This window comes from Arachis ipaensis, chromosome B4 (assembly GCF_059453495.1).
Source record: "Arachis ipaensis isolate K30076 ecotype BB chromosome B4, ASM5945349v1, whole genome shotgun sequence".
Classification (NCBI taxonomy): Eukaryota; Viridiplantae; Streptophyta; class Magnoliopsida; order Fabales; family Fabaceae; genus Arachis; species Arachis ipaensis.
Genome location: NC_142439.1, coordinates 8,931,033 through 8,941,669, shown reverse-complemented (window position 1 = coordinate 8,941,669; position 10,637 = coordinate 8,931,033). Strand labels below are relative to the sequence as shown.

The window sequence follows — 10,637 nt, the reverse complement described above, 5'->3', positions numbered from 1 at the left end:
TTTATTTTTGACAAATTAACCACTAATGATAGTATAACATGGGCAACAATACAATCTTAAGACCAGAAATAAGAACATTTGTCCTTACATAAAATGCATTGTATCACTAAGAGGTTTTAAACAAATAAAATAAGCAGTGAAAACAACAAAATATATGTCTTTAAGCCCTATAGCTAATGTCCATACTAGCAAAGTCTAAGTGCTAGCTTAGATTGGTTTTTTGAGTGAAAAAAGTATTTTTCTTAGAAAATAAAGTACTTTTATTCATTTTAAAACTTATTTCGATATTCTTTTAAAAAAAATACTTTTATTAAAAAAATTCAAAACAAAAGACGTTTTTAATACTTGAAAATTCTTTTTAAAAATTCTATCTAAATGTGAAATAAATTTTTGTCTGTTAAAAAAGATCTTCTTTAAAAAAATGAAAAAAATAAGTATTATTTTCAAAAACCAATCTAAACCGATCCTAAGTTGTCCAACATTAATTCTTTTTAAGTGGCCTAAGTCCTGAAGGCCTTAGAGCTAAAGTTGGCATAAATTTGAGAAGCCTTGATGTAATCTCTAAATTTACAGTGACTATTGTCTTTGTTAAAATTACACCATCTTTTGTCGTTGACTTGTTGTAGTAATTGTTGTCCATTTGATGAGTTTGGTGAGTCATAAGGTCTCAATTGTTTGATTTAGAAAAAGAGTGAGAGATCTAAGTTGAGATGAATTACCCTCAAATAACATAAATTTTGGTTTAGTACAACATATAAAATGATATCATTTTTAGTAGATAAAAAAAAAAAGAATAAATTCACCACCATTATCCATAAGAAGACAAATTAAAATTTGACCATTATTATTATTATTATTATTATTATTATTATTATTGTGAGGGAAAGGGGTCAGGGACTCCAAAATACAAAAAACACAATACATCGCAGAACCTCTAAATCTATAAGTACCAGCATAATAAAAAAATATTGGCAAATAGAGCTCAGGAATAGGATGATCAATAGATGTAATCCAACACCAAGCTGTTGTCCCTTCTTGTCCATGATATCCGCACAAACATTAGCTTCCCGGAGGATGTGGTCCAAACTCACATGAGGGATTCGACGAACCAGAATAGTAATATCCTGTATAAGGGAGTAGTACGGGTGCGACAAAGGGCATCATTCCCAGGCAAGTTTAATGGCCATTTGTGAATTCAATTCCACAATCACATGAGTCAATTCATTCATTACTGCAATTTAGAGTCCCTTGATAATAACCTACAACTCAGCATGCATGATCGAGGCTGTCCCCAAATTACAAGCGAAGCTCATGATGCAAGATCCCATCGAATTTCTGAAGATACCCCCACACGCAGCATTATTAATATGAGATAAAATCAAACTATCCACATTTAACTTAATAGCACCTTCATGGGGAGGGAACCATTTGGTACATGTCTCAAAGTTGGTATTAGTAGATCTTGGAATGACTTTTCTTCTACACCATTTGGAAATATCTTTGGCCCGAACTTTTATAGAAGCAGCGACATCTTTTGGCATAGTAAAAGAGCCTTCAAACACAAACTTGTTATAGAGATACCAAAGGGAGGAAACTCCTACACCAAAAATAGTAGACCAGGGGGCTTTACCTTCCAGGTTTGAGCATATCATCTCGAATATCCAAGTTGAAGAACTTTTGGTCACCATGAACGGGAAGGAGCATTCGCCAAACCAGCCTTGCCGCAAGGCAGTCCCTGAGCGCATGAAGAGCAGTTTCCTCAGTGGTGTTGCATCTCAGACACCCTGCTTCATTGGACTGTGTCTCCGTCTCCGGTTGTGATTTGTAAGAAGAGCATCATTTGTTAGTAACTAAAGAAAAGTTTGAATCATCTCCGGCCCATTCCAATCCCAAATATGCCAAAACACATGATCATTCGCAGAGGAGCCCGTATCAAGAGAATCGTAGGCTGATTTCACACTAAAGGTCCCATCTGCACTCAGCTCCCTGGCAACTTGATCCGCTTCTTTCCAAGGAGACAAAGGAGCCATCGCAGCAATCTTGTTAACCCATGTCTCTGGGAGCCAATCTCAGTTTCTCCAAATCCCAATCACCTGAAACAAGAAGGAAATCATTCAACATCCATTTATAATCGGGGGTTAATTACCTGTTTTGTATATTGATCCAAATGCCAGCTTTCGTCACCCAATTATGGTTCCAAAAGTTAATGCTTGCACCATCTGCTATACGCCAAGATGTGTTCCTTTCCACGCCCTTCCAAGCTGAACAAACTCCCTTCCATAGATTTGAATCCATAGGTTTCCTCCTTATGTTCAGAATGATGCCATTACCACATTTGTATTTAGATCTCAGCACCTTTACCCAAAAGCTATCTCTTTTCTCAACCAAACCCCAACCAACCTTCATCCAACCCTTCTTGCCTTTCCTCTTTCGCATAGAGTTAATGACTTCCTGGGTAATAATGATATTATCTGAGGTATGTCTCTCCCGAACAAAGCTACTTTGAGTCGGCTTTACCACTTTTTTCATGATTTTCCTCAACCTCCTTGATAAAACTTTAGTAATAACTTTATAGGAGACATTGCAGAGAGAAATAGGATGCATTTGCTTTAACATAACTGTAGGCTCGACCTTTGGAATAAGGGTAATCAGGGTCGCATTAATATCTCGGACGTCCAAAGGCCTATTAAAAACTCTTTCAACCAGATTACAAAGGTCGGTTCCCACCCTGTCCCACTTATTCTAATAGAAAATTGCCTGAATCCCATCTTTCCCTGGAGCCTTGAGACTTCCCATAGAGAGTAGAGCGTCCTTTATTTCCATACGAGAGATGTTACTGCCAGTACTCGCAAGATCATCTCTATCCAGAAGAGGGAAATTATTTCTCAAGACAAATGGGGTATCTGGAACATTATCGGTATATAACTGGCTATAGAATCTGGTCGCCATTCTCTCTAGGGTTGTGCGGTCACGCACCTAGCACCCATTATCATACTGCAAAGCTTCAATCCGATACCTCCTCTTGCGGGCCATGAGCCATGGAAAAAATTTGGTATTACGGTTCCCAAACTCCAACCAATTACAACAAGATTTTTGGAACCAGAGCAGTTTCTCTTGGGTCAAGATCTCCTCATATTCCACCCAAAGCTTCTTCTGCAATTTCTCCAGATAAAGATTCGGGTTCATAATGAGACTGTTCTTAATGCCTTGAAGCCTCTTCAAAAATTTTTATTTTCTGTGATGGATATTACCAAAGACATTATGATTTTAAAGCTTTAACTCCTACTGAAAATCTTCCATGCAAGTATGCCAAGAGTCCTGGAGATTCCATCCCCTGTTAACAACATTATCGAAATCAGGGTGATCCAACCAAGCAGCTAAAAATCTAAAAGGCCTCCTTCCCTTATTTGGTGCACCCTGAGAAGTAAGGCGCAAAAGGAGAGGAGAATGGTCAAACTTTAGACTCGGTAAATGTTGGATAACTACCTCTGGGAAGGTGATTTGCCAGTCAAGGTTAGAAATTACCCTATCAAGCCTTTCCACCAGAGAACATCTTTTCCAAGTATACGAACATCTCGAGTACCCCAGGTCCATAAGGCCGCAGTAAAATAAACAGGCATTAAAATCAAGGCAAGCCCTTCCATACCACAACAGAGACTCCCCACTTTGTTCATGATCATTCAAAATAGCGTTAAAATCGCCAATGGCGCATCATGGCAAATTGGCATCCCTGCTAATACTGCGAAGATCCTCCCAGAGAGATTTCCTGAAACCTCTATTAGGACTCCCATAGACGCCTGTTAGAAACCACTACACTGAATTCCTATCTTCAATCTTCATGTGAACAAATTAGGAGTTATGATTTAGCACATTCACTTTCCAGAAATTCGAATTCCACATACACCAAATCCCTCCCGATTGCCCTCTAGCCTCCACTACAAAACTACCATCTAACCCAAATTTGTTTCTAACCTTTTCTCCCCGAACACAACTGATATGGGTCTCCAGCAGGATGACAAAATTCACTTCAAATTCCTTTCTAAGATTTCTAATAAGAGTAGAAAAAATTTTTACCCTCAGCTCCTCTACAGTTTCAAGCTACAATATTCATTAGATACCAAAACAGAGAAGACGACCCTTAAAGACCCAAGAAAAACTTCAAACAGAAGATTGGGTGTTACCCCCTATAGCCCCAGAGGCTTCCGCCTAGACCATAAGTTCCGTACCTTTGCCTGACTCCTTATGTCCATCCTTGGGTATATCTGGTGCCTTACTTGAAATTCCGCTGCCGTCTTCGACCTCCAAACCAATCGGAGGAGTTCCACCATGCTGAGGGACTTGGTTGAAGAAGGAATTATGGCTCACATGGGCCTCAAGAACTTCCATGGAGCTCTTTGCAACTTGATAGTCTTCCCATTGTTTCGTGACTTCCTTCATTCTATCCATGATTTCCCTTTTCCACGATCCCCTAAGTAGAATTATTAGAAGAGGAGGATGGCACATTTTTCCTACCTTCTAATGAGACCGCTAAGGAGATAGAACCCTTTTCCACCATTTTTTGTTTGGGCTTGAAGCCTTTTTTTGTTAGCATAGGCCCAATTTTCAGGGCAGCAATTTTTTGGTTTCCTACGAGTAAGAACCTACTTCAGGTTTTCTTATTATAACCTTTGATCCTTCCAAATTTGTTCGGCGCGTTTGGGCTTGGTCAGAAGGCCTAATGGTGCTCCCATCATTCTTTTGAGGACTTATAACTGGAGCTCAGTCAGCAGCCTGATCTTTGGGCCCAGCATACTCTGGCCCTTTCTTTAACGGACTTCTCATAGAGGACTGATCTGGAACGATACTCTGGAGTTTAATATGCATGGCCTCACTTGGTTGAGAACTTTCCTGCATCTCATCATCCCTTTCCTCATACAGCACATTAAACCAAAAACCTCCCCTACTGAACGTGTTCTTCGTAACGTCTTTACTTTCTTTATTAGGAATGACATTAAAGGTCTAATTCCCCTTTGTCTTTTTCATCAGGATTTTCTCTTGTTTCCTTTTAGGATACCTCTTTACCATCATCCAGGGGCCAAAATAAGAAGGATAATGATTTTCCTGTTGCACGATATGCTCATCATTGTGTTCCTGATTTTCTGGAGTTCCCTAATTTACCTTTCCCGTGATGGCCGCAGCCCTTTCACTTACCATCGTTGATCTCTCCTTTTCTCTGGCCACCTCCACCACTGGTTGATTAGCCTTATGCTCGTCATCTTCACTACACGATTCAAACTTATGACTAGGGATGGTAATTTTCCCGGCGGGACAGGTATCCGCGGAGATTTACCCATCGAAGGACAGGTTTGGAGGTCATTTTCTCCCCGTGGGGGCGGGGGTGGGTATCCGTTTAATAAACGGAGCGGGGGCAGGGAGAGAGGTACCCGCCCCGTGATACCGGCATAATACCCGTGTAGCTGAAATTACATAAATATCCTTATATATATATATATATATATATATATATATATATATATATATATATATATATATATATATATATATATATTATGATGGAAACAGAAAACCTAATCCTCAATTTCTCATGCCGCCTCTGCCTCACTCCCTTACACTCTCATCAGTTCACTCTCACTCTCACATCCCAACCTAAATCGCATCTCAGGTATCACCCTTTTCGTCTTTCTTCCTCTTCTTTCCTCCTTTGCAACCGCTCACCTACTTCCTCTTACTGAGTCGCCGGTGTCGCTCCGTGCTTGCGTCTCACAGCGTTGGCACCGCCTGCACCCGTGTCGCCGCCTGCACTCCGCAAAGATGAAGCTGCTCCAGCCATGCCTCTGCCATCACCAGCATATTCAGATCTGTCATCAACATTTATGCTTCTGCGTCCATCTTCTTCAAATCTGCCAATCTGCCATCATCAATAACCAATAAGCTGTTTGCATTCTTTTAATTATATAATCATTCAAAAAGTTTTAATTTTTTCCCCAATAATCATCATCATCATCTATGATATATATGTCAATATTATTTTGATTTATATATATTGTTAATGTTTGATTTATATGAATATGTTTGATTTTATTATATTGTGAATTGTATTTTGTTGGAAGATGATTTCGAATAGATGAAAATTAGAAACCAATTTGGTTTAATTATGGTATAATTTAAATTATTTGATTGTTCTACATAATTGTATTATTTCTATTCATAGATTGTAATTAGATTAAATTTTTTATTCAAAAATCTGTGGATATCCGCAGAAATTCTGATTTCCGGCGGATATGGAGTCCCCGTTATCTGTCGTGAAGACGGAACGGGGATAAGGACGAATTATAGGTGGCGGAAGTCCCTACTTATGACTATATTTTTCACAAGAGAAACATACGAGATTACCTTCGTATTCAATATTAAGAATACTTTCCAAAATAGAGATTTTGGAAACTAATTTCTTAGACAAATTAATCTCGACGCAAATCCTTGCAAATCTTTCTTTTGAATGTATAGAAGTAGCTCGATCAATTTTTAACATATTTCCAAGGGCAGACTCAAGCTTCCACAAAAAATGGAAGTTATACAATTCAACCGGAAGGTTGAAAATGCGAATTCATGCCGCAATCTTTCTCACATGGTGCTTCGACGGTAGAAAAAAAGGATTTCCACCTTTGAACAATTAAATAATATCCCACAATCATCCATAGTCCTTCCATAAAGGCATAAGAGTAGTCTCTCCTCAGCAAAATGCACCAAATAATAATCTCAATCCATTATGTGCCCATTCTCAATAAAGACGCTCTTTGATGAAGTCAAGGGCTACTATTTCCTAGCATTTGTTTTTATCAGGAACCGCCTTGCCCTTGTCCTATTTTAAAATGATGAAGATCGGGTCGGGTGTTTCCACTTAATTTAACCCCAATTGCTTCATGAGTCCTCTTACAGTAAGCAAAGAGGAGTGGAAGCGAAGCGAGTAAGAAACTAAGAACCAAGAAAGAAGCCATGAACGTGGGACTCGCTATCTCTGACATGCATACCCCTTCCACCATCCGCTTTCTTTCACCATCTTCTTCCCCTTATCACTTCCTTTTTCCCCTTTACCTTCCCAATAACCACCACCCACGATTTCGCGCCAAATCCTCCCTCGTAATTGAGAAGCAGGACCCACCCGCCCTCTCCGTCGTTCAAGCTCCCGCACTGTCCTTGCCGGAACCGGTCTCTCGCCGTCTCATCCTCCTTCGCCATGCCAGGAGTTCCCGTGAAAATCGCTCACTCCGTGGTAACCACACCATTCATGCACCATAGCCTCCGAAATACAAAGAAAAATTAAAAATTAGAAGATTCAAACAAGTCCCAAAATTCACCCTTTTTTAAAACGTTTTTCCTTTGATTAGCTCAAAGTTTTAAGCTTTGCATGTTTTCGTGAAGTGGGGGAAGTTCCCATTTAAGAACTGGTATGGAGATGGAAGAAGATTTGTACTGATTAGAAACGGTGGGGTTCACGGCTTTGTGCAATTTTCAAGCTTTCTTCAGTTTCTTGTAGTTTAAAGTTTCAAACTTTATGGTTTTGTAAAGAGGTGTGGGACATTCCCACTTAAGAATTTGCATCGAAATGACAAAAATTGGGGTTGATTATAGATGGAAGAAATGGTGGGTTTTCTATAATTTGTGCATTTTCAGGTTCCACACTTTTAAGTACCCATGTGAATGATGTATTGTTATGTGAACATGTTCTAAGTGTGAAGATGGTTTTTCTGCAGATCATGACCGGCCTCTGAGTAAATCTGGCCGTGTGGATGCTGTCAAAGTTTCTCTAAAGCTCCAAGAGTTGGGATGGATTCCTGAACTTATTTTGTGTAGGTTAGGATTGATTTCGTGGCACATTGTTCTTACGAATTGAATTGATTTGACTGTATGAGAGGTGAGGTATGTGATATGAGCATACCTATTAGATATCAATTGGCAGTTCCTTAGATACTAGTTATAAAGGCTCATACTTTTTTCTTTTCAAATATATATTGTGATTTCAGTTTCTTATCTATATACCCTTAGCGTGTCTAAGACGGTGTCTAAAGATGATGTATAAAGTTCATTTCCCTTTTAAGGACCTTATTGCGTTAAAACAGCTTTATGTTAGCAAGGATTTTTGAGGTTTTGTATTGATTTTTGATTTTGTGCTGTGGCAGTGATGCGGCACGGACTAAGGAGACACTCAAAATAATGCAGGAGCAAGTGCAGGAACTGGTGGAAGCCGAGATTCATTTTGTTTCTAGTTTCTATTCGATTGCAGCCATGGATGGACAGACAGCAGAGCACCTTCAAAAGACTATTTGTAGATATTCAAAGGATGAGATTCTTACTGTCATGTGAGTATCGGCAAATTTCAGCCTTTTCAGGGTGATATCTATAACCTATTCTTGCCTTATTGTCAAGGTAGAGGCTGATGATTCTGTCCTCATCAGAATTATGCCTCTCATCTCTTTGTTGCTTGTACACGAACAATTTACAGACACGAACGACGCTGATATAGCTATTACAGTATCAATGTTTCAGATGATGTTATACTAAATGCATTTACTATAATTGAGAAAACACATTTTGGCCCCAAACATGGATAGCCAGTGGGATCCACATTTCAATTTTTACACTTTCTAAACTTTTTATGTTGAGAGTTTCCAACTTTTCATGCTGTGGATTGAAATGCATGTTGTTTCACTCAAGATGACGATTGAGTTTTGTCTGAAATTCTCCATGTGCATGTGGTGGTTTCCAAGAATTGTCTAGGAGCCCTTATTTGTGCTACTATCTTTTCATTCACATTTTGAGAAACTAAGTTTGATACTTGGAAAGTACTCTTCACAAGATCTGATTGATATTTAATCATTTGCTGGTATTCAGGTGCATGGGACATAATAGGGGGTGGGAAGAGGCGGCCTCGATGTTTTCTGGGGCCTCTATAGAATTGAAAACATGCAATGCTGCACTGCTGGAAGCTGCTGGAAAATCTTGGGAAGAGGTTAGCTTTTGTTACCTTGCACAATTGACTACTGTATATTTTCATTCAAGGCTATTGGCTTTCTCTATATGTTTATTATGTGTTATATATTGTGAAGTTTAGATGTTCTACTGACATATTTTATGGATCTAGTGCAACAATTAACTTTAAAATGTTCTTTTAGGAGTTTATGTTTGGTAGGTGGTTATAAATTCTTTTTCCAATGTTAAATGTCTCACGTCGAATACTTGATTAGTGAATTGGCAACATTTTTCTGCCACTTTGAATTTTTGTTGCTAATGGTCATCACTCCCTGAAAGTTTTATAACCCTTTGTTTCTCCTCAAGGCTACTTTTGTTGTATAATTTATCAATGGTGTTGTAGCATATTAGTCTGATTCATGCATGTGTCGTGTGAATAGAGAATGAGTTCAAATCTTAGTAGTGTTTTATTTGGCCTCTTGGATTTTAACTACTCGATCGAATTAAGGCTTTTGTTTAATATTAATTATTCAGTTTATCCTGACATAATATCTTACAGGCATTTGCTGCAGCGGGATTTGGCGGGTGGAAGCTTCATGGCATAGTAAAGCCAAGTAGCTAGCTAGTTGAGCATTTCCATAGAGAGTTAACGCAAAAAAAGAAAAATATATGCGCAGAAGTGGAAGTTCGAAGCATCATGAGTTCTTTCTGAAACCGAAAAGCTCAGTTTCAGCAGTGCAAAGAGTTGATTATGACTTTAGAAATCATGCTGGAAGGAAAATGGAAAATGATGGAAAAATTTTCAGTTGCAAATGAGTTGCTTCCAAGATGAGTCAAGATATATAAGCATGGCTGAGGATACAGAACACAGAATCTCAGTCCCTTCAAATGCTGCTGCTTAATGTATATAGCATAAAGTTCATTGAAGTGAACTCATGCTGCTTACTGGTTGATTCAAGTTGAACACAACATCAAATAAGAATTGTTATGTAAATCATGTGCTGTGGAAAAGATACATACCTGCCATTATATTATACCTCTTCCCCCTTAGTCTTCATTCTTTAATTAAAGTGAAAATTTGTTTGATCAAGCCTCAGCTTGAATTCAGTACAAGTCCTTGAATTAATTGCTTGTGCAGATTTCCCCTTGCATTATAACTTTGATTGTAATTCTACCGACTAAAGAAGAGTTTAGTGGTATGGTGTTTCATAAAAAAAATGGAGTAAAGTATCGTTTTTGTCCCCAACGTTTGGGGTAAGTCCTAAAGTTGTCCCTAACGTTTCAATCGTCCTATTTAAGTCTCTAACGTTTCAAAATTGACTCAATGTTGTCTTGCCGATAGGGATCCGTTAATAGAATTGCCGGTATGACAAAATTGAGACGATTTTAAAACGTTAAGGATTTAAATAGGACGAAAACGTGAGGGACAAAAACGATACATAAAAATAAATTTTAATTTAATTTTATCTTTAAATAATATTAATTTTTGACTGTACATAGTATTCAATTATTTTTTAATTACATCTAAATAAATTATACTTAATCACATTATTTTTATTTTAAATAAATTTATTTTTTTATAATTTTAAAGACTTTTGATACATTAGAGACAAAAGGTATAATTTATATTTTATTGTACATATATATATTTTTTTCTGCAAGTTTATATA

General features: G+C 38.0%; 2 protein-coding genes across 2 annotated transcripts; one reads left to right on the top strand and one right to left on the bottom strand.

Annotated features, from left to right (window-relative positions):
- Window positions 1-2,043: 2,043 nt before the first annotated feature.
- LOC110270887 (uncharacterized) lies at window positions 2,044-4,503 on the bottom strand. The gene is made up of 2 exons (XM_021120666.2): window positions 4,227-4,503; window positions 2,044-2,093 (listed from the first exon to the last, which is right to left on the bottom strand). Exons 1-2 carry the CDS (start codon window positions 4,501-4,503, stop codon window positions 2,044-2,046), a joined length of 327 nt encoding a protein of 108 aa, XP_020976325.1.
- Window positions 4,504-6,540: 2,037 nt separating this feature from the next.
- On the top strand, window positions 6,541-10,093 carry LOC107638762 (Phosphoglycerate mutase family protein). The gene is made up of 5 exons (XM_016342140.3): window positions 6,541-7,270; window positions 7,752-7,851; window positions 8,178-8,357; window positions 8,890-9,007; window positions 9,527-10,093. Exons 1-5 carry the CDS (start codon window positions 6,994-6,996, stop codon window positions 9,587-9,589), a joined length of 738 nt encoding a protein of 245 aa, XP_016197626.1. The 5' UTR covers window positions 6,541-6,993; the 3' UTR covers window positions 9,590-10,093.
- Window positions 10,094-10,637: the final 544 nt, after the last annotated feature.